The following is a 25,103-nucleotide window of genomic DNA, read 5'->3' as shown; positions in this document are numbered from 1 at the left end:
AGGATGCATAGTAAGATATACAAATGATCTACATTATCTATAATCAATATGTATAAGATTTTCTATGAGAAAGAGACATTGTAAGACTTAAATGCAGTGTTGTACATTAATCTTTTTTATTTATCTATATCTAAATGGCCCCATGATCAAAAGTATATATATATAGATCTATACAAATATCCATAGGCTTTATAATCTGTATGATTCCGCTTCTATATCATTGTTTATATATAAATGATGTATAAAATGACTATATACTTTGGATTTATATGTTTGATATGGCATGAGCAGTCTGTATAGGTTGTATGAGCTCTATTGGATATATGATTAAATATATAGAATCAATAACATATAGCCCTATGACCATCATATAGAGAGAATTTTCCATGATATCCACAAGGCCCCATGAGGTTCATGTGTACTGAGTTGATCAGGGAACGCCTTCTTCCATCTTTGTAAACAGTGTGTGCGCATGCGCAGTCGTGTCGCACTCTAATGGAGGACATGTCTGATCGGTAATCGTCTTTTTCTGCGCCGTTTTTCTGAGTTGCGCCCTCAACACCCCTCAGCTGAGCCCGCGACACCCGTGAGTTAACTCCTCTGGTGCTCTGCTGACACACATGATCGGGTTTTCATGCATGTCGAGTGATTTCATGTGTGTTTTAGTGTGTGGATGTCGGTGTTTACAGTAGTTAGCCACCATGCTCGTCAAAGTTTGGAGCGGATCAATAATTCATGTAATAACACAGTTATTAACTACAACAAACCGTTAATTAGACTGTGTGGATGGATTGGTTTGTGTGTGTGTCGACCTGACGCGGTGTGTTTGTGTTTTGTGTTTGACAGGAGTAACGTTAAGTTTGTTCATTTGAGCGGCTTTAGCCGTCGTGTGTGTTGTTGTTGTTGTTGTTTTTGCAGTGAGTTTAGATATTTCGTGTCGTACACTTTCAGTGGTCCTGTGCAAAACCTCAAAATGAGATCATGACACATTCATAGATATGATGCTTTCTCATGATACACTCTAAAGGTTTAGATATGATGTGTTTGTCAGGCTAGCCTGAGCTAGCATGCTAGTTTGAGTTTACAGGTGCTTCAGCATTCATAACTATAACAGAAATTAATCTACTGTTTTTATTATATACTGTGTGCTTGAATATAATAGTGCAGCGAGTGTATTTCTGTATAATGTTGATTTGATTAAAACAGTTCATTAAGTTTATTTCTGTCAGTAAAATCTATGAGCATGTTGTTAGCTATTACAAGTTACTTTATACTATTGTTTTCTACTTAAATCGATATTAATGTGCCTTATCAATCCTTTTATTGTTTTGTTTTCCCGGAATTATTTGTATTTAGTTGCTCCCACAAGTTGTATGCCTAATATGTATACTTTTTCTGTCCTTTTGATGACTCCTGTACTTTTTATATATAATCTTTAAAATATTTATAATCAAAAATGTATAATTATTTTATAAATTATTATGTGTATATTTATGTTTAATTTAACCCAAATTGATTTATCTTTTACTTGTGCAAATATTTTGGATCACTTTAAATTAGCATAATAACATATGTGTATAAAATGTGTTATAAGTAACTTCTCTTGTCTAGTAGTGGTAGTTATAGTGATGGTGGTTTGCATGTGGAGTTTATTAGTCTGGAGTAAGAAGACACTTACCAGTAATACAAATGTAATTGGTGGTGCTGGTTTGTGCCAGGTTTTCTCACAGAATTAAGCTACTTTAACACCATTGTCGTGGGTTGATTTTCATGCCTGCGGTTTTAAGCGACCCCAATAACATGATATTTAGCCCCGGAGTGTGTTCCCCTTCAAAATGTGATTGGGCAAGTTTTGAGTAGCAATTGGGTGGGTTTTGTTATGAGAACCCGGCATCCCTGGTGTTGGTTTGTGTTGCTGTGGTGTGGTTGTTTTAAAAAAAAGCATGAGTATATGTTGCGTATTGTGTTTTGTTTATGTGTTTGTTGCTGAAATCTTCATCTTTCTGTTTCTCTTACAGTCAAAGTGGCAGAATGGCTTCGGACTCAGTCTCTCAAAGCTCCCAGAGTCCTGTCACCAGGATCATGACCTTTCACCCCACAAAAGAGGAGTTCAAAGACTTCAACAGATACATAGCATATATGGAGTCGCAGGGGGCTCACAGAGCCGGCATGGCTAAGGTTAGTGTACAGGATTTTTTGTGGTGTTGCTGTTGATCATTGAAGGTTTGCATGGCTCACTGATGTAATTGTTTGTCAGGTGGTGCCACCAAAGGACTGGAAGCCCCGGCGCACGTACGATGACATTGATGATCTGGTGATTCCCGCACCGATTCAACAGGTGGTCACTGGCCAATCAGGTCTCTTCACGCAGTACAACATCCAGAAGAAGCCGATGACCGTCCGCGAGTTTCGCAAAACTGCCAACACAGACAAGTGAGCAGCAAACGCTGAGATAATTAGATACAGTTCACTCCTGATGCCCTAAGAATTAGCCATAATTAGCTTCTTAATAAATGTTCCTGCTGCTATTATGCAGGATTAATCAATGCAAATTATTTTAAAATAATAAAAACATTCTCCACCAATGTCGTGACTTTTTCTTTTTTGTCGATGTAACTACATTGCTATTCAGAAGTTTGGGGTCTGCATTTGTTTGATCAAAAAATACAGAAAAAACGCTAATATTGTGAAATATTACTATAATTAAAAATAAGTGCTTTCAAATTAAATCTATTGTAAAATGTAATTTATTCCTGTGATGTTCGGCTGTATTTTCAGCATCATTCCTCCAGTCTTCAGTGTCACATGATCTTCAGAAATCATTCTAATATGATGATGTGCTGCTCAAGATTTTTTTTTTGATTATTATCAATGTTGAAAACAGTTGTGCTGCTTCATATTTTTGTGAAAATTTTCTTTTCTTTTTTTTTGTTCAATAATAGAAAGTTCAAAAGAACAGCATTATACTAGAAAACGTTTGTGACATTATAAATTGATCATTTTAACACATCCTTGAAACTAATAATTTGCTAGTTCAAACCCCAAACTTTTGAATGGTAGTGTAAGTTTTAATATCTTGATTCATTAAAGTAAATCCCTAATAAAATGGTTGTCTAACTCGACTGCAGGTTCTGTAATCCCAGATATGCTGATGTTGATGAACTAGAGAGGAAATATTGGAAGAATTTAACATTCAATCCACCTCTATATGGGGCAGATGTCAGTGGAACCCTCTATGATCCAGTGAGTAATCTGCCCTTTTTATTAATGAAATATTTTGTATTCACTATTATGTTTCAGTTACAGGAGTTGTTTCGAGTTTGATAATGCTATTGTGTTATACAGTGAATATAAATCTGTTTCTGACTGTATACAGGACGTGACGGAGTGGAATATTGGCCGTCTGAACACTATTTTGGACATGGTGGAGAGAGAGAGTGGAATCACAATCAAAGGAGTCAACACTCCGTATCTTTATTTCGGGATGTGGAAAAGCACGTTCGCCTGGCACACAGAGGACATGGATCTCTACAGCATCAACTACCTTCACTTTGGAGAGCCCAAATCCTGGTAATGTCACAACTTGTATGTATTGGAATGTAATAAATCATGTTTTTGGACAACATGTTTGCTGTTATTCTAGTTTATTTATAGTATATTTTGTTATTCTCAGTTGAGACTTTTTGGCAGATTCATTTATAAAGCTCATTTGTTCATATTCACTACCTTTCAGAAGTTAAGATTGTTTTTTTTTCTTTTGGATCATGAAGGATCCAAAAGAAAGAGACATTGTAAGGATCATGTGACACTGAGTAATGATTCTGAAAACTTGATCCCAGGAATAAATTACATTTGAAAATAGAAATCATTTATTTTAATATATTACAATAACATAGTTTTTATAGCATTTTTGATCAAATAAATGCAGCCTTGGTGAGCAAATGATACTTTTTTTCATCTTTAAAGAGCTTACTGACCCTAGTAATATTCATACTGTCCGAGAGAGATTTTAAAAGCATTATGACTTGGTCTTGAATTGAAATCGGCTCTTCTGCAGGTACATTGTGCCTCCAGAACATGGGAAGCGATTAGAGCGTCTTGCTAAAGGTACAGTGGTCTTCTGGAAACATCCCATTTATTGCTCCTCCTCTTCCGCAGCTCATTAACTCCGTACTCTTTTCATTTTCAATCATGCAGGATTTTTTCCTGGAAGTGCCCAAAGTTGTGAAGCCTTCCTGCGCCACAAAATGACATTAATTTCGCCGTCAATTCTGAGGAAGTATGGAATACCCTTTGAGAAGGTGAGTTACTTGATCTTTATCATCTTATCTCATGTCATCGCTGATTTTATCTCATGATTTGACTTCTTTCTGCTTGATTTGTCAGGTCACACAGGAAGCAGGCCAGTTCATTGTGTCCTTCCCCTTTGGATATCACGCTGGGTTTAACCATGGCTTCAACTGTGCAGAATCCACCAACTTCGCCACACAGCGCTGGATCGATTACGGAAAGCTGGCAACATTAGTATGTTATTTCACATGCATCTTTTACATTAGGACACGTATGTTAAAGTATGTTATTGCAGATATGTTTTTGTTTGTTGATGTGGGTCTCTTTCTCAGTGCTCCTGCCGGAAGGACATGGTGAAGATATCCATGGATGTGTTTGTTCGCAAGTTCCAGCCAGAACGCTATAAACTTTGGAAAGCAGGAAAGGACAGTGCACCAATAGACCACTCAAAGCCCACGCCAGAGGCAGCAGAGTTCCTGACAGATGGAAAGACGGAGAAAGAGACAGGAGAGCTCGGCGATAGCAGCAAAGCAGAAACACAGGAGAAGAGAGGAGAAGCAGAGGCGGAAGAAGAGCTGAACGCAAACACGGATGGTGGAGAGGAGGACAAATCTGATATTTTGAAAAGGGAAACCGATGGTGCAAAGGAGAAAGCAGAAGCAGAGAAAGGAGGTCTGGAGGTAGAGGAGAAGAAGCCTGTTCGGGATGAAGAACCGAGCGGCACTTCACAGCAGATCAACAGGTGTGTCAAAAGAAAATACGTGGCTGTTTTACGACCTCCATCTGAGATACTGATGGCGTATTTTTTAGTGGCTATGTGAATGTATTTGTACAGAACCATTCATGCTGTGCTTTATTGTGTGGACCTCAATGTGACCTCAAGCGCCTCATTGTTTATATGTAGCACAATAAAAAGTTTAGTTTTTTGTTTTTAGTCTTCTGATTTCCCTTCTCTTCATACAGTAGTAGTCCAAAGCAGAATGTGGGGCAGAAGCGGCTCAGACCCAGTCCTGACGATGGAGCAAAAGAAGACGACAATCAAGTGAAGTTAGAAGAAGAGGAGGAATTTGAGAAGAAGAAAGCCAAACTCAGCCAGACTGAGACAGACGACAAGAATGAACAATCCATCTCCACTGAACCAGGTGGAGCCTCGTGTACAGCAAATTATACACGGGTGATGCGGTAATAAAAATGCTAAAACAACCAATGTGTATTTCTGCAGGTGATGTGCAAGCTGAGCAGACGATGGGGACAGAAATGCCCCCACCACAACAGAAAGAGAATCAAGCCCCTCACTGCATGGAGGTGGAGCTCTCGCCATCAGACCCCACCTCCAGCAGTGACATCACAATGCAGCAAAGAGACATCGTCCCTCCCTCTGAACCCTGCGACGTCACCTCATCCTCAGAATCCACAAACAGCATCGCTGATGATGAGGCTCCAAACAGTGATGTCACCTCTCAGTCCGAGCGTGTCACTCAAAGCTGTGATGTCCAAAGCAAGACTGTTGACATCAATCAAAACGGTGACCTCACTGATGCCCAGCAGAGTGAAGTCACATCCCATTCGTGTTCCACTGACATCACACCTCTCATATCCGTAATCAGCAGTATCTCCTCTCTACATGGCATTAACTCCGCCCAGATCTGTGATGTGTCTGCAGAACCTAGCGACAGCACGATAAATACCATCATTCATAGTCCAAGTGAGCCAGGCAGTAACTCCTCCCACACCTATGATGGCCAACCAGAGCCCAGCGACATCACGTTCAGCCATAAACACGAACCCGCCATTAACTCCACCCACACCTGTGATGCCCGACCAAAACTCAGCAACATGACCCTCAGCCCTAAACCCAAACCCAATGTTAACTCCACCCACAGCTGTGATGTCAACACAGAACCCAATGACATCAGGGTCAGCGCTGATCACGAAACCAGCATTAGCTCCGCCGACAGCTTTGATGTTCAACCTAAACCCACTGACATTACCGTCATTGCTGAACACGAACCTAGCATTAGCTCCGCCCACAGCTGTGATGTCCAACCAGATCCCAGCGATGACAACATCAGTGCTGAACACGAACCTAGCATTAGCTCCGCCCACAGCTGTGATGTCCAACCAGATCCCAGCGACAACAACATCAGTGCTGATCACGAAACCAGCATTAGCTCCGCCCACAGCTGTGATGTCCAACCAGATCCCAGCGAAGACAACATCAGTGCTGATCACGAAACCAGCATTAGCTCCGCCCACAGCTGTGATGTTCAACCAGATCCCAGCGACGACAACATCAGTGCTGATCACGAAACCAGCATTAGCTCCGCCCACAGCTGTGATGTCCAACCAGATCCCAGCGACAACAACATCAGTGCTGATCACGAAACCAGCATTAGCTCCGCCCACAGCTGTGATGTTCAACCAGAACCCAGCGACGACAACAACAACAGCGCTGATCACGAAACCAGCATTAGCTCCGCCCACAGCTGTGATGTTCAACCAGAACCCAGCGACATTACCGTCAGTGCTGAACACGAATCTAGCATTAGCTCCGCCCACAGCTGTGATGTCCAACCAGAACCCAGCGACGACCATATCAGTGCTGATCATGAACCCAGCATTAGCTCCGCCCACAGCTGTGATGTCCAACCAGAACCCACCGACATTACAGTCAGTGCTGACCACGAACCTAGTATTAGCTCCGCCCACATGCATGATGTCATCACTGAACCCAGCAGCAGCACCATCAACCTTAATCTCGGTGAGTCGCAGTGTAGCTCTGCGTCAGTGACCGGCAGCCAGGTGTGTCCACCTGCAGTCCAGCACATCTTCCAGAGAACACTGAGCCCCGCGGAGGTCCTGCACGTCCACAGCTACGCTAAAGGAGATTACAGCAATTTTGAGCCACGCATTCAGCATGAGAGAGACCAAGACAGCGACTCTGATAGCGAGTCTCAAGAGGACTGCAAGGTGTGTACGTGCTGTCTGACTCACTATTCACTAAATTAATAGAGCTCCACTGAAGTGGCATTATTTTGTAGAACAACCTCTAAGTTTGCATCACCCTGGTTTGCTTGACAGAATGCTAATAGGGTGTTTCCACTGGTTTTTGGAAAGTAAGCAGTTTGATTCTTACATATTTTGTTCATCATGATAATCTTCACACATGGACACAACTTTGATCAATTTGAACTGCCTAAAAAATCCTAAATTAAGATATAAACAAACTACACCACAATCACTCAACTTCAGTTACCATTACTAAGCTCTTTAAGTCTTTATTTAAAAAAAATATATATAAAATTGCAAGTGCACTGATTAGTCTTTAAAAGCGACTAGTGAGTAGTTGAGTTTACTCGTTTGGCACAATGACATTCAATGCCTCTGTAGGCCCATTTAGCCTCTTGTTAGCAACCATATTTTTAAGACAAGTAAAGACTTAAAAAAAAAAAAACATTAGTGAGGTGTTACTCGTGTATTGTATGTTGTAAAATAAAACGTGAAAAAATCTTGAGCTTGAGATCACCACAGACATTATTTCAGGCATTTAACCAAAAAAAACCATTGACAATGGAACCATAAGGTTTTTGGACTCATTTCCTGCAGCAGTTTATAGATCAAATCAGTTAGCAATGTAAACACATCCACAAAATTAACGCTAGATGTATTTCTCCTTCTTGAATGCCTGTGCTGTAGATTGTGGAGAATGCAGAAGACTCCTTCATGCTTCATCACTCCACTACACAGTCCCAGCTATTTAAAATGATGAAATTGCTCTCAACTGCATCACATGTTTGGATAGATGCCCGCTTACAGCACACTTCATCATCTGATGAATAACTCCTGCCACCAATTAATGAAGAGCATGAACATCTCTCTTAATAGTTTGTGTGCCTCCTGCTTCCAGGAGTAGACATAGCGTGATGCTTATCACTCCAGGCCACATAATGATATAATGAGCTAGTTTACATGGATAGGAAAGTGATGAAAAGAATGACAATAACTCCATTTAAATACTCAACAATAACAGTGTCAGTATGCATTTTCATGCATTTAGCTCTGTAATTGGGAGTAGATAGTGAAGGAGATGCAGATTTGCAGAACAAAAACATGTTCTGAATTCATCCATGATTATATGCACATTTTCTTTTTTTCCAGATTTAATTGGGTATTTCTGTTACATCATCACAAAGCCACTGCAGTTCCATCATAAATTATTAGGGGGTTTGCGAGCTCTTGTTTTGGAAACCCTGTAGGATCTCGAGTGTGTGGTTGTGTGTAATGAGTGTGAGTTTCTGTTGTCCTGCAGAAAGAAGATGAACACCCAGTGGAAGCTCAACACAGACTTCCCAGACTCCCCAGGCACCATCCTCTGATGAAGGACAGCATCAGTGACGAAGGTCAGATTGTGTGGCTCTGTTGTTACTGTTAACAAGAATTAAAATATGGTAACAAATCATTTTCAGTAATTGAAATAAAACTGAAACAAAAATAAAAGCTAAGTAGATAAATCCAATAAAGCTAAATATAAATATAAAAAAATGAATAAAAATTACGAAAGCACAGAAAAATCTAACTAAAATTAAAAGAAATAATGAAATTATATAAAACATTATGATCATTTAAAATCTATATTAAAAGTATATAAATAATGCTAAGTTAACACTGATGTTTGATCTGTCATTAGTGTAACGGACCACTTTCCAGGATCAATGTACTGCTTACGTATGTTTACTAAAATCCCAGTACTTCACAAACTCCTGGTATATAACTGCCATGAAATATATATATGTGTGTGTGAGTGTGTGTGTGTGTGTTAGTGTGTCATGTGTGGTTCAGGTTTACCCTGTGTTATGGGGTCATAATATCCCTACAAAGATGGCTGTATCCAAAATCGTTGACCTTGTGGGGACATTTTTGTCTCTATGAGGAAAAAAAGCTTTTAATCATACAGAATGTAGTTTTTTGTGAAAATCAAAAATTGCAGAAAGTTTCTTGTGAGGAGTAGGTTTAGGTGTAGGGTGTGGTAGGGCGATAAAAAATACAGTTTGTACAGTTTAAAAACCAGTGCTACTATAAAACTATACTCATTGTAGTCTGAAATGCATCAGAAGTGTGTAATTCCTGCACACTAGCACAACCGAACAGAATGACAAATGTTTGCACATTGTGCAAAATGACTGTCCTGCCCTGGACTCTTCAGAAAGTGACCATATGAATGCTTTACTTAGAGTCACCACTGCAAATTAAACTGGAATACAAAGTATTATAACCATATAAATATACCATAAATCACATTGCAAAAGCATCTTTAGCATGAAGAATGATGTGTTGGATTGTGTGTGCATGCGCAGAGCTGCAGGATCAGGCTGCGTCCGAGGAGGACGGGCTGGACGGTGAGGCCTGGGCACGACCTTTGGCCCAATTGTGGCAGAATAGACCGTATAATCCAGAAAGAGAGAGAGAATACAACAGAGAGATGGGTCTGCGGCCTCCATACTGCGCTGTGTGTGCGCTCTTCCAGGCACATCAGCGGGTAAGCCGGCCTGTTTCAAGGATCTGTGTTTATCTGTTTCCTGTCACTGGAGTATATCAAATGTCTGACACTTCCTGTGGTTTCCTGTTTATGTGTTTGTGTTCAGTCTGAAGGGGGCGAGAGCGAGCCGACCGTGGTGCTCCCCGGCGGTCAGATGAGGACCAAGCCTCTGATTCCAGAGAGATGTTTCACCACCACCACCGAGGACAGCGCAGACATCCAGCCGTCCACACCTCACCTGGAGGAGGACGGCACCAGTCTGCTCGTCAGCTGCTCCCTGTGCAGTGTCCGTGTGCACACTAGTGAGTACTGAGCTGACAACCCTGACTATCACAGTACTGGTTCGTTTCCTCATCTAGTAGCTGTTTGTGGTGCCTGATCAAAAAGGGAGTCAGTTTGGAGTAATTAAGTTTGTTTCTTTTTTTCTTGTTTTTTTAAAGAAAATAATACTTTTATTCAGCAAGTATGCAAAAAAAAGTGACAATAAAGACTTTTAGAATGTTACACAAGATTTATCGTTTCACTCTGAAGACTGGAGCAATGATGCTGGAAATTCAGCTTTGCATCACGGAAATAAATTACATTTTAAAATATATTAAAATAGAAACTGTTTTTTTAGATTGTAATAATATTTTACAATTTTATTTTATTTTATTGAATTTTTGATCAAGTAAATGCAGCCATGGTGAGACTTTCAAAAATCTCACTGACCTCAAACGGTTTTGTAGTTTGTCTGGTTATAACATTGACTAGAATATAATATCTTCTATTTTTTTTCCTTAATTGAATAGTCTGTTTCACTTGTGCTGTTTGTTCTAGGTTGTTACGGTGTGGCTCCAGTAAGAGTCTCCAAAGACTGGAAATGTGCTCGCTGTAAAGCCAACGCTCTCGCCGAGGTACACCTAAACAGCTTCACATGTAGTGGCCCAAATAATATTTGGACACTTAAAAAAAAAAAAAAGTTTACCCAGAAATTCTGTGCACCTACTCTATTTTTTTGAATGTTTTGCGTTATCAGTTTGTTTTCCTTTAATATTTATGAATGTTTCTTGTTTCTGTTTTAAGTCTGGCTTAAGTGTCCAAATAATTTTCGGGCTACTGTGCACCTGGATTAAACATAATTATATGCTAGTCTTTCATCTCTCCATTAAATGACGTAGTGGGATGAATTGTAAACTGATGATGCTTGAATCTGTGATTCTTGGCAGAGTTGCTGTCTGTGTTCGTTGAGAGGTGGAGCATTGCACAGAGCCAATAATGGCAAGTAAGTAAAATGGAAGTCCACTAGAAGGCAGAAGTGAAAAACCATGAACCACACTGACCCCTGAACAAGAAGTTATCCTGATCTTGAATTGTTAGAAGTGAGCTTATGTGGATATTGTGTGCTTCAGATAAACAATAACCTCATTTATTACACAATTCTGGTTTGAGATCATATTCATTTCACAATCAAAATAAAGAAATGGGATATTAAATTTAAAGGAATTTAATTTAGGAATTTAAAGGAAGTGATGCCTATAATCTTTTTTTTTTCCTTCCATGTTGACATAATTATTCATGACTGTTTATAATAGATATAATAAATTATATATAATTTGTACTATAATGTATCATTCATTATAAAACATTTAGAATTGAACTGAATCTTTATTGTCATTGTATGTACGCAGTGGTACAAGCAACGAAATGGGGTTGTAATTTTTTTACAGTAATTTTTATTACTGGAGTACAAACAGCCTGTATTTTAGTAATCACAGTAGAAGATCACAGGGAATAATTAGGGGCTTTCACACTGGGTAGTTAAAGGAACCACGGTGGTCCCCTGAGAACAACATTTCCCCCTAGGGGCCATTTTCTTGGTTGCATTTGCAATGAAAAAAGTGCTGTATTTAGCAAGGTCATCAAGTGGAGGATGTAGAAGTGCTCCATTTATCACTGTTTTCCATGTTTGTAGAGTAAATTAATGTAAATGGCAGGCGGAGGTGTTTTATACAGAATGCATTCACCTTACATTTACGTCACTGGTAGTTCCTGTTGTGTTGGGTTAGACCCTGCTCTCAAGTAAGCACTAAAATAGTCCCCCTGAAAGGTGTTTCTGTAACTAAAATCATTCTCGGTTCCTGCTATGCGAACACGTCAAAAAGCAGATATTTCCGTCAGTAATTATAGGAACTATGAAATGTCCCTCGAGCGCAAAAGCCCCTATTGATTACAAAAAGACTCAAAGGTACAACAACAAATTACAGTAATTCAGAAAGGAAATGTATTTAGTTTTCATGAAAATAGTGTCCCATAGTAAAAAAATTTAAATTATATATATATATATATATATATATATATATATATATATATATATATAATGATCGGTTAATGTTGTGCATATTCAACAAATCATCATCCCAGGTTCCTAACATGTGTCTCCATGTGCAGATGGGTTCATGTCCTGTGTGCGGTGGCAGTGCAGGAGGCTCGCTTTGTGAACATCGCTGAACGATCACCCGTGGATCTCAGCGGCATTCCCTTACAGAGATTCAAGCTGGTGAGTTTCTGTTGCAGGGTGCAAACTGTGCAGACATTTCACTTCTCTGAGATGTGGCTCCACCCCAAACCTCCATGAATCAACAGCTGGATGTGTCTTAAATTATACCAGACATCGTTGGTGCAAGAGAACGACTCGGTTTGCTGCTAATTCTAACTTCAGGATGTTGAATTTTACTGAAAGTGCTGACTTGGTGTTATTTATATCTACACTTGGGGCCCTTTCCTCCGGTCCCGCTTCCTCTGAGTTAACTTCCTGTGAACTGATGTCTCTTGAATGTGCTTACAGAAATGCTACTACTGCAAACGGCGAATGAAGAAAACGTTGGGGTGTTGTGTGCAGTGTTCTCACGGTCGGTGTCCCACCTCATATCACCCGACCTGCGCACAGGCCGCCGGCGTCATCATGCACCCAGACGATTGGCCCTTCGTCGTCTATGTCACCTGTTGCCGCCACAAAGGGCCTGTACAATCAGAGGTATTGCACTTTGAAATAGTTAGTCAAAACCCCCTAAAAAAACAAACCGACACCCAGATAAAATGAAAGACTTGAAGCAGGGAAGTTTCATTGTGTTTCCCATACATTGATATATTTGTGGCGACCCACTACAATAATCAAAACTGACCACCACAAATAGATTTTTACAAAAGGCCATGACTTTGTTGAATAAACATTAGCACTGCACGAGTCAGTCGAAACCCGGTGCAGGTGTTTTTATATCCCTGTATTTCTGAAGGAGCCAACGGTCTTCTGAAAATGATGGATGTCATTTTCATTTCATCTGGTCTGTAATGCCTGAGCAGCATTTGTGAGCGCACTTATTTGGTAATAATTCGGTAAAATTACCAGGGAAACCTCTATCTCTCCTGTTCTACAAGCGCCTCCTGCTGGCAGAGAATAGAATGTCGGATTTAAATGAACGCTGTTATTAAAGTAGTTAATCGTTAGCATTAGCGCGGTATAATGAACATTATATAATGAACAATATAATGAGCATTAGAATTACGTTTCTTTATTAACTATGTAATGCTCCTATAACTTTTGTTAGTGCAAAAAAACAGGAGGACATGATGATATTTAAAAAAAGGCTTTTAAATGAATTGTGAATCTAAAATATGCATTTTAGAGAATTTACAAAAGTGTTAATATATTTGGTTTGTTTGTCTCAAATTAGTCAGAAAATCAGTTCTGGGATTTTTTTTCTTCTTCAGCTAACAGTTGTTATTATTGGCTTTAAAATTCAAAAGCCCTTTAAAATTAAATATGCACACAATTTGGATAAAAACATTTTTTAATTAGCATGTTTTTGTATTTTGCTTTGGTACTGAAATTGTTACAGAGAACTGTGACAACACTAGTTCGTAGCAAATCACTTAATGTGTGATTCACAGAATCATTTATTCAATCGATTCATTCAAAGCAGCGGATTCATTCAGTAGTGAATCGCTGCTGTGTGTTGCTCGGAAACGCAAGAGTTAATTGCTGGACTTTGGAACTATTTTTGTTGCCGAAATAGCAAACAATAAAATTATTGCATCTAAAATATTCACTTAATGCTTATTTATTAACGTTTGTATAAAATTTTGTTTTGCAATCTTGCACATATTCATGAAAACAGCTCTCTTGCGTTTGTGATGGTGCTTAATTGTATGTTATAATATAAAAATGATGTCATACTTTTTTGCAATCATATCGTGATTTTGACACAATTCCTCATTGAATTCTGACTGAGCTCAGCAGTATAGAAAAGAAATACAATTAGAAATAAATTATTGATTGCATTTAAAGCAGGAAGTTTTACTTCAACATATTAAAGATGTTAACAAAATAAATCAGACGATGTAACAGCAATTTACTGATATCTCCACACTTGTGGTCTTGAAATAAAATCCCCAGACCATTTAGACCAAGACAAGACCGAGTACAAATGCAGTCAAGATGGAGACAAGATCTTCAGGAAATGGTCTTAAGAGCAGTTTTGAGACTCTGAAACACTAAGATTGTGCACTGTAACACACACTTCAGTAAAGTGAGATTTGACTGCTGCAGATGGCTGTACAAGTTGCCCAATAGTCTCTTCCTGTTTCCTTTTTCATGCATTTTTAAGTGTTCAAATAGAACAGCATATGAATGGCATTTTCTTTCTCCAAACCATAATTAAACAATAATGCGTTTAGAACGGTGTCCATTTGCATAAAGTGTAATACAGTAAATGTAAAAATGATAATCATGACCATTTTTGGAGAAAAATAATTTGACTAACTTTAACATTTATCATGCAGCCCCTTTGTAAAAAAGCATCTAGCATCATTTGTGTTGCTGCTGTGACCAGTGCGCTCTCTTTCTCCACTGTAGCGTAATAAAGCAGCCATGAGAGAGCTCGGCGTGGGTCAGAAGGTCATATGCAAACACAAAAATGGACGCTACTACCAGTGTGAAGTCATACAGCTGACAAAAGCCACATTTTATGAGGTCAACTTTGACGATGGCTCCTTCAGTGATAACCTTTTCCCAGAGGACATTGTGGTAAGACGTGAAATTCGATCTATTCTCTACAGCAGTTTAACATAGAAAAAGTGCATTTAACTACAGTTTTAAGTAAATTATCTAATTGTCAGTGGCATGGAAAACCTAGAAGTATCAGGGAATTTTGGGAACGAAATGAAGCTTCATATTTTTGTAGAAACGGGCACACTTTTTTTTATTTTCAGGATTCTTTGATTAATAGAAAGTTCAAAAGAACAGCATTTTTTTGAAACCGAAATCTTTTGTTACATTATAAATGTCATTACTGGCACTCTTGATGAATAAATGTATTAATTTCTTTTTACAAAAACTTTTGAACGGCAGTGCATGACTGTCTAGTTATTCTTGGCTCCTAAATACTGTATATTTAATATTTGTGTGGTTTGGTGTAGAACCGAGACTGTGCTCAGCTGGGTCCGCCGCCGCAGGGGGAAGTGGTTCAGGTCAGATGGACGGACGGTCTTGTCTATGGAGCTAAGTTCGTGGCATCTCGTGTCATTCAGATGTACCAGGTAAATGTCTAAGAGAAGAGTTCCAGCAGTTCAGTCTGCGTTTAGCCGTTTAGTAAACCACTGCTTCTCTTCAGGTGGAGTTTGAGGACGGGTCGCAGCTGACTGCTAAGAGAGATGACGTCTACACACTAGACGAAGAGCTGCCCAAGAGAGTCAAATCTCGTCTGGTGAGCTCAGATGTTAAAAATACAAAGATTAAAAAAATAAAATAAAATTAATGCGACAACAGTATTCCATATCTGTTAAGTTTGTCAGATGTCAGTGGCCATCAGTCCACATTATTGCAAGGTGACCAAATACAATACTTTATACACATACAGTTTAAATCCATATTTTGCAAAATGTTGTTTCTATAGAGATGATCAACGATTTTAAATTGATTATTTTTAATTTGATCATTTCATTTGGAATTGTAGTTTTCTACCCCATTATAGCCAATAAGCAGTTTTTTGCTTCAAAAAACAGAGTTTGTAATGTTGTAAATCACCTCACTACTAATTGGTTTGGTTTATGGTTTATAGTTCTTTAAAGTGCCTTTATTATGCCATTTTTATGGTTCATAATATTGTTTTGGGAGTCTCCTACAATAGGTTTACATGCATGCAAGGTTAAAAAAATGCTTTAGTTTTCTCAAATATGCATTTAATATCACTTCATTTTCCAATAATTCTCAAACAATTCGTTTGAAGCAGTTCTTAGATTTTCTAAACTCCTCCTTTCCACGCCATAGTTCCATAATTTGAGCGCTTGAGAGAAAATATAAAAACATCTATTAATAATCATACTTACAGGTTGTGATTCAGTGGAACCAGCTGGTCCACATGACGTTATAGGGGCATTTTAATAATTACTTTTTTTTTAAAGTCCCTGTAGGAAAAATGAATAAAAAAAAATGCTTCTGGAGAAAGTGGGTGAGGACTAATGCACTCTGTGTGTGTGTGTTTTGCATGTGTGTGATTTAGTCGAAGGCATCGGACATGCGTTTTGATGGCATGTTTGGAGAGAAGAAGGTTCAGGAGAGCAAGAGACAGAGAGTGATCAACTCCAGGTACAGAGGCGACTATATCGAACCCGTCATCTACCGAGCCATCATGGAGTAGCCAGCGATGACCCAGCCTTCACCCGAAACCACCAGCACTCATCCAGCGTCTCCAGCACACCCTGCCAATGTCAGTAGTGTTCAGTTCACAGGGGTCGGACGCCTGGATGGGTTTGACCACTCCTCAGTCGACCATCTATTCTGATATATGGGTCTGGAGTCGAGGCAGGGTGTTTCACAGTGTCTTTATCAGAGAATGCAGCTTTGTCATTGGATGTGACACCCTTTTAACCTCAGCGCTGTGACACTGTGCCACAAACACTCTAGAAACACATCAGCATGAACATCAGGTTCATGGAGTCACTCCAAATTACTTTCGTTTGATACAGCATATTTGTAATCTCCATTTCATAAAATCTACTTTTATCAAATTGCATTAATTTATTTGACTTAATCGAGGGTGCTGTTTTTACCCGTATTTTACAGAACGGAGGTGCCATTGCCATTTTATGCATGCAGATCTCCTTTTTTAAGATCTACACTGTCATAAATTGTGCAGTTGAGATCCTGAATATTGTACATTATTTGGAACATAATGAATTCAGTGTGTCTTAGAGTCATTTTTTTACAAGCCTATTTATTACTGGTGCTTTACAAAAGTCGATTTTGCAGTATGAGTTCCAGTGCTGTTGAAGTCTGACACGGATAGGTGTGTTCTGGTTTTGTAAAGAGGACTGCGTAGATACTGAAATGCCAAGGATCTTTCACATATTGCATATTTCACAGCTGTTCAAGCCCTGCCTTGTACTCTGGTTCAATACACTTTCATTCAGACGTTTCTATTAATGTAGCTTCTTACTGCTGTCCACATTTTATCAGAAGCCCCTACGGTTTTAATAAGCTATTTTTGCACTTCTCAGCTGTACTTTTATGAACTGTCATCTTTGTCCTTGCAGTAGCCAAGCTCTAGAGACCGAAATGCATTCATGAAAGCTGAGGAGGATGTTGTTAGGACTGTCTAGCTGACAGGATTTGCAGAAAGGAAGGTTGCTGCAGTCCTTCAGTTGTTCGAAAGATAGATAGATAGATAGGGCTAATCTTCACTATAAAAAAAGAAAAATATAAAAGATTTTTTTCTATCAAGAAGTCTATTTTATTGCTTTGTTTTATAATACATGTTTAATGTTCATATACTGTGAGATAGAGTTGTATGTAGTTAATTTAAGAAATCTTGAGCTTTCGGCACGTTTCTTCTGCCTCTCGTGTTGCTTTCAAACATGAGCCTTGTTCTCACTGCACTTCTGAATGCAGAGGCTCTAGGACTTCCATACATGTATTTGTAAAAATCATTAATGTGCATCAGTAAAAGATGTGAGCTGACATGTTTCTCTCACTGGGGTGTCTTTTTTTTTATTCACATTGAACATTTTCTGCGTTAAACAACAGACACAAGATTTACTGATTTAATAATGTATTGCATTTTATTTCTCTGTAAATATGTCAGAGCAATATTTTGGTTACCACCAGCATACCATAGTCAGCACCATGGAATATATATATACTGCTCAAAAAAAAAAAAAGGGAACACTTAACAATACAAAGTATATATATACAGGTGCTTGTCATATAATTAGAATATCATCAAAAAGTTGATTTATTTCACTAATTCAAAAAGTGAAAATTGAATATTATATTCATTCATTACACAAAGACTGATATATTTCAAATGTTTATTTTAATTTAGATTATTATAATGGACAATTAAGGTAAATCCCAAATTCAGTATCTCAGAAAACTTGAATATTGTGAAAAGGTTCAGCATTGAAGACATCTTGTGCCACGCTCTAATCAGTTAATTAACTCAAAACACCTGCAACGGCCTTTAAATGCTCTCTCAGTCTAGTTCTGTAGGCTACACAATCATGGGAAAGACTGCTGACTTGACAGTTATCCAAAAGAAGACCATTGACACCTTGCACAAGGAGGGCAAGACACAAAAGGTCATTGCAAAAGAGGATGGCTGTTCACAGAGCTCTGTGTCCAAGCACATTAATAGAGAGGTGAAGGGAAGGAAAAGGTGTGTGAAAAAAAAGTGTACAAGCAATAGTTATAACCGCGTGAAACAGAACCCATTCAAAAATGTGGGGGAGATTCACAAAGAGTGGACTGCAGCTGGAGTCAGTGCTTCAAGAACCACTACACACAGACGTATGCAAGACATGGGTTTCAGGTTCGTATTCCTTGTGTCAAGCCTCTCTTGAACAACAGACAGCGTCAGAAGCGTCTCGCTTCTAAAAGGACTGCACTGCTGCTGAGTGGTCCACAGTTATGTTCTCTGATGAAAGTAAATTAGCATTTTCTTTGGAAATCAGGGTTCCAGAGTCTGAAGGAAGAGAGGAGAAGCACACAATCCACGTTGCTTAAGGTCCAGTGTAAAGTTTCCACAGTCAGTGATGGTTTGGGGTGTCATGTCATCTGCTGGTTTTGGTCCACTGTGTTTTCTGAGGTCCAAGGTCAACACAGCCGTATACCAGGAAGTTTAAGAGCACTTCATGCTTCCTGCTGCGGACCAACTTTATAGAGATGCAGATTTAATTTTTGGTGTAACCCAAATTTTGACTTCTGTCATGTGTGCATTTGCTACGTGCTTAAAAGTACAGGACAGCCTGTTCTGAAGGTCTCAGCTGAACTTTAGACTTAGAAGACTTCTATACTTATAAACCGCATTATTTGGAGGCGTTCATATTCCATCACACGTCTGTTATTTGGAGTTATTTTAATCCCCCCTGTGGGTTCTTAATAAGAGGGAACAAGACGATTGCTGACCTTCAGAAATAGGGAACTGAAATTAGGCTGCAAGAGCTCATATGTATTTTCGGAGAAAGATGACGAATGTTTTGATATCTGTCTGAGACGTGGCTGCGCAGACGTGGCATTAGTTTGATACAGATTTGCAGGACTATAAGAGGAGGCAATTCACCCTTCTTTTCTCAGATCAGACTGAGTTCAGCCTAAACCCTTCTAGCTGGACTTAGTCTTTTCTCACCTTCTTTATCTTTGATTCCGGGCTCACTTGAATACTTTGAACTTCTCTCAGGTTTTATTCTTCTCAGATATGATTATTATTATATTATTTGTTATTATATGAATACTATTATAACTTTTGATATGCAGGGTATTGTTGTATACTTTGTATTATTATTTTTAACATCTTGATTACTTTTGAATATTATAATGCATTTTGTATTACTCTTAATTGGGCAACATCCATCATACATGGATTGCTTTTAAAACTATATTAATTTTGGGATTTGTATTTTCTATATTTGAAGCTGATTTTAATACGTACTAATCTGTTTGCAAGTTATGAGTTGTATTCTCATTTCCTATATTCTTTGAATAAATTTGCATACTAAAATACCACCCCACCGTCTGACCAGGATTGCAGTCTCTTTTTTGCATTAGTTTTTGGAGGCACCGCTGGGATCGTTGAAGTTTTCATTTTATTGAAGTTTTGATGCAAAGCAAGGCAAAATAAAGAGAGGTGAGTAGCTCATCTTTTTCTCTTTATGGGCTTCTGTGGTGTTGCCTGCCGGGTCTAGGAGATATATCTGCGGACCCACCTCGTTCACTATTCTTGACTGCAGCAAGAGAACGAGCTTGGGGCATAGCCGGTGGTATAACCGTAGATGGTGGTTTAACCGTATTTGAAAAATCAGCGCGCGCTGGGGGACGAGACGGCGATCCGCGGCATTAAATGTGTTGTTCACTATTGAGGGGTACTGGTAGTGTGGATAAATATCTGCGCTTTACATCCTGCGGGGTTACCGGGGGTGTATTGTGAGCACTTTTGGGTTAAACCGAAAGTGCAACAGTATTTTGAGACACGCGCTGTGAGGGTTTACTTACAGCGTGCTGGTCGGATCTGAATGCCGTTCTCTTGTTTTTGATATAATTTCTGGGATTAGACTTGACGGTTTTCGACACAAACAGAACCCCACCTTGCGACTAAATTTAGATCAATAAATTGTCAGACGGTGAATTAAGTAAAAATAAGTAGGAATTAAGTAAAATTAAGTAAAGAAATTAAATAAAAATAAGTAAAGATAAATAAGATAAATAAAGAATTAATTTTAATTAAGTGTATCTGAATTGATTAAACCTTTTCCTTGTTGGATTTGTCAGCACATGAGATAATGGCACTTGTTCAAATAAAAGAAACTCCAAATGAATATGTAATGTAGAAGAAATAAGACAGAAAATGGTTAAAGATGGATTTAGAGAGATTTCGGGTCCACGAGTGAATGGGTTTTGACCCCTTAACTGTCACTCGGGTTTCTGAAGATAGACTTGAATTTGCATGATACAAACCTAAAATTTTATAATTTCTTGACTGAAAATATTTTGTAACATGATTTTGATGTGCCATTTACATGGTAATGTAATGTCTGATTTTAAAATGGGATTTAAAGGATGAATTTTGAGATTTTATGTTTTCAAGTGATATATCACTTCTGATGATTTCTAAAATGTGATAGAGAAAAGGCAATGGGGAAATCTTTTTTGTAATGTAGATTTCTGAGGGTGTACTCTTGTCATAAATTAATTTTATTACTTTTCCTACATCATTTTCAACAAAAATATTGGCAAAATATATTTGGGAATCTTAGACCTTTCAAATGATACATAGTTTTTCAAGATTAGATTGGATTTGATTGTAATATAGTATAGTCAACGTAGGCGCCCCGTATTCGGGACGGGGTGACAGTTAACAGGTTGAAGGAAATTACTGATCACAAAGAACAAGAGAAATAGGCACGTGTTGTTTATGGACAAGGAAAGTTAAAGGGTTTTTGACAGACAGAAATGGTAGAATTGTACAGGTTTATAATTTAGCGCAAGCAGTTAAAGATGCGATAAGATATGTGGGATTTATTAAATCTTGTAATAAAGGAGCCGAGAGCCGATATAGGCAAAGCTCCTAAGATTGATGACATATATAACTGGCAGAAATGTAACAGATTTCTGAGAATTGTGAATATAGTTTGTTATTTCTTCTGGCAGCTTGGAAGAAGCTGAGGCTGAGTGGGGCAAATATGTGAAATTATATTCAAGATTACCATGCTATAAGCAGGTGGCCAAGTGGGGGTCTATCGAACTATGGGTGTGCGTGATTTAACTAGCATTGTAAACACGCTGCCAATTATGAAATCTAACTATACAAATTACAATCGCAAATGATTTTGATACGCAATTTAATGAAATGCGTACTGAAGGTACTGCGGGTGATTGGATCAGTAATCCAAACTTTTACTAATGTAACATTGATCAGACAGGGCACTAACGAGCCCTTTGTTAAATATACTGAGCATTTCACTCGAGCTTTGAAAGAGTTTGTTGATACGAAAGAAGCTGTTGATTTGAAATCTCATATACTGTTACACACTGCACACGTGGGGAACCAGAGCTCAAGATATTGTTGACCAAACGAAAAGAGCAGATGATGCGATTGGATCGCCCTCTGTCTCTGTAATTACCTGTTATAATTGTCAGGAAACAGGCCACTAAGTAAATAGGTGCCCTGAGCGAGATGGAGAGCGAGGGTTTTAAAATGTTTGAAAAGGTTCCTCTTTTCAGCAACGGCCAGCAAAGTTGCCCCCCCCCCCCCACCTTCGGCTTCGCTCTCAAAATAGAGGTGATGCAGAGAAAAGGAAGTCGACGTGCAGGCACAGCTTAAGCTGCTGATGCCACAGGCTGACCAAAGCACTTGAGATCAGGATAGCTACATATTTATTTAGCTACTCCAATTTACATTTTACAAATAAACACATGACTCTTCGAGGATTATCTGATGACAGTCTTTTCACACAGTCTCAATTAATTCCCTTAATAATTTATTCACTTAAGCAAACCATTTTGGGTGCAATTCTGGGTTGGAGAAAGTCAAGTTGGCACTGTAGTGGGAATGGATATATTGGAGAAATTGGAAGCAGATATTTTATTAACTAAATCAAATAGTTAGTCAAATTTTGCCAGTTCCCATTCCTGTCGTCAGAAAAATAGAACTCCTAAATTTAACATTGGAGCTGTTACAGCAAATGAGAAAGAGTCTACTGACTCTCCAATGATACAATATTTTTCTGAGAAATTTTCAGATTTGTGGTCAACTTCTAAACTTGATGTTGGTCTTTGCAGAATTAAACCTCTAAATGTTTCAGGTCCTGTACCTCCTCCAGTATTCCAGTATCCTCTTCGGAGAGAAAGAGAGAGCGGCACAGGCAATTGTGACCCAGCTCGAGAAAGGGATTGTGGTAAAATGTGCCCCTCAATGTGATTCACCTGTGGCCTGTAAAAAAAGCCAGATGATAACTATTGGCTTACTATAAATTACACCGCATTGAATGCTGTGACCACCAAAGCAACCCCATTGTTGCCAATCAGTCAACCATTTTAAAAAGAATCGTGCGTGCCGTCTGTTATAATTCAATATTGTGATGACATTTTTCTTACATCTCCAAATAAGGTGCAGCATCTGAGTGTACTCACTCTCCTGCTGAGAGCACTTCAAGAGGCTGGCTTCCATCTAAACAAAGGGAAAGCACAGCTGTTTCAACCATTATTACATTTCTAGGTCAGAGTGTTGGTCGTGAGGGAGAAAGACCTTTTCCAGATCGGGTCATAACAATTACACAATTAAAGAAGCCAACCACAGTTACTGGTTTAAGATCATTAATGGGGCTATTTAATTTTAATCGGGTTTATATTCCTGATTTTTCAGATTTGGCTGAACCTCTAACAGAGGCTCTTAAGGAAGGCCTTCCGGGTGCTTCCCCTCTAGAGTGGACAGCAGACATGGCTGAGTCTTTCACTCTTCTCAAATCCGCACTAGCCTCTCTCCTGTGTTAAATGACCAAAACCGCTCCACATTTGGACACATGTAGGCCCGAATGCTTACAACTGCGTGCTGGGACAGCATAAAGGTGACAAAAGTTTTGGAACTGTTGGATATTATTCGATTGTGATTCCTTCTTCTATGAAAGGACAGATGCCATGCTTGATGGCGTTGGACTGTGCAGAGTGGGCACTGAAGTTCACCGAGCACATCGTCGGCTACAACCAGACGATTTTACATACCCCACATCGCTTTTTACGTTTGCTACCTGAAATAAAGGTGAAATCGATCTCAAATCAGCGACCTGCTAAGTGAAAAAAAAAAGCTCTAATGAGTCCTCAGCTTACTGTTGTTACAGATAACCGGACGAACCCTGCCTCCCTGATGGAGAACGAAGGGAGTGCACATGACTGTGCTGCGGTGGTTATTTGTGACAGAGGACATTTCAGGTCACAGTACTTTCAATGATTGGTGGGCAAAAGGAAACTCGCTAGCTGATAAGGCTGTGAGAGAGGCGGCCAAGGGTGCATCACTTGGAGAGGTAACTGCAATTTTCCCTGTTCATCCAAATTGTGCAGGATCAGAAACCCTATCTTAATTGTACACAAATGAAGATAATGAAATATGTCAAAAAGGTTAGGAGCTATTTTAACTGAAGAAGGAATTAATGCTCTAAATGAAAAGGGTGTTCCGCCTAGCAGATATTAATTGATCTATACCACAGGATTGCACACCAAGGGGTTCATAAAACTAATACTATGTTACAACAAACATGGTTTTGACCAGAGATGTTACAATCTGTGAGGGACAGACTGTCCAGATATATCCATCATTTACAAACAAAGCCACGATTATGAAGAGGTATGATATCAATAAGCCACAGTCCTCGCCCGCGAGGACCTTTTACACATTGACAGGTAGATTTTATTTTCGTACCCTCTGATCATGGGTACACATTATGCGCATTTAAGGATGCCCGTTCAGTGCCCTCAGCATCCAAATTGCGGGAGACTTAAAGACTTCTGCATTTAATTTAACGGCTAAAATCCTGTACAAGTGGGGGACAAAGTAATGGTTCAGAAATAGGGAATTTAGGTCCAATGTCTTCCAGGTATGAAGGTCCTTACTCAGTGTTGCTGACTACTCCAACTTTTCTCTCTACTCATTGAAATCAAGCCAGGCTTGACTCGATGGAAGCATCTTGCACAAGTGAAGCCCCTGATGCAGCTTGCTTATACTAACAATATCTCTCAATGCACAATAGATTTTCTTTTTATAGGCTAAGGGTACCCTTTCTAAAATTAAGGTTGTAATCAATGTTTGTTTTCAACCTCTGTGAGGGTGATTGAGGGTCTGACTTATGTCAGGAGTGTAATAATTGATTGATTCAATTATCGATTATTTATTTAGTGATTGTTCACTTGCTTCCGGAGAATCAAAATTAACCAAAATTCACAATATCTGTTCCTTAGGTTGTTAATGATACCGTTTTCGCTGTGAATTTGTCCAACAGGTGTAAGCTCTATCAGACGAATTGCTGCTAAGGACGAACAATGATTAATGATTAATTGTTTACTTCTCTCCAGGTTTCCAATGCTGAGTTCCCCTGGATCTAATGTATTTATTTGTTTATAAAATGATGAAATGAAACTGAAAACCATAATGTTTACATGTAACAATTGTGATTAATGTTGTTTTATCTGTCTTGTTGTGTCATTGTTCGTGTGTGTGTAAAATGTTATACAGTATTGTTCAAAATAATAGCAGTA

The 25,103-nt window shown here is 38.8% G+C and overlaps 1 protein-coding gene across 2 annotated transcripts; it reads left to right on the top strand.

Annotated features, from left to right (window-relative positions):
- Positions 1 to 450: 450 nt before the first annotated feature.
- On the top strand, positions 451 to 17,822 carry LOC113050981 (lysine-specific demethylase 4A-like). 2 transcript variants are annotated; one of them, XM_026214503.1, is made up of 22 exons: positions 451 to 586; positions 2,019 to 2,178; positions 2,258 to 2,433; positions 3,129 to 3,243; positions 3,377 to 3,570; positions 4,058 to 4,107; positions 4,198 to 4,301; positions 4,387 to 4,524; positions 4,623 to 5,032; positions 5,257 to 5,432; positions 5,513 to 7,260; positions 8,600 to 8,690; positions 9,645 to 9,826; positions 9,933 to 10,128; positions 10,646 to 10,722; positions 11,035 to 11,090; positions 12,257 to 12,365; positions 12,654 to 12,842; positions 14,721 to 14,891; positions 15,284 to 15,403; positions 15,478 to 15,570; positions 16,366 to 17,822. In XM_026214503.1, exons 2-22 carry the CDS (start codon positions 2,032 to 2,034, stop codon positions 16,501 to 16,503), a joined length of 4,680 nt encoding a protein of 1,559 aa, XP_026070288.1. In that variant the 5' UTR covers positions 451 to 586; positions 2,019 to 2,031; the 3' UTR covers positions 16,504 to 17,822. The 2 variants fall into 2 exon arrangements, with proteins under 2 accessions (XP_026070288.1, XP_026070286.1); XM_026214501.1 differs by having other exon boundaries at positions 5,254 to 5,432.
- Positions 17,823 to 25,103: the final 7,281 nt, after the last annotated feature.

This window comes from Carassius auratus, chromosome 31 (genome assembly GCF_003368295.1).
Source record: "Carassius auratus strain Wakin chromosome 31, ASM336829v1, whole genome shotgun sequence".
In the NCBI taxonomy this organism is placed as follows: domain Eukaryota; kingdom Metazoa; phylum Chordata; class Actinopteri; order Cypriniformes; family Cyprinidae; genus Carassius; species Carassius auratus.
This window is presented reverse-complemented; position numbering and strand designations above follow the sequence as displayed.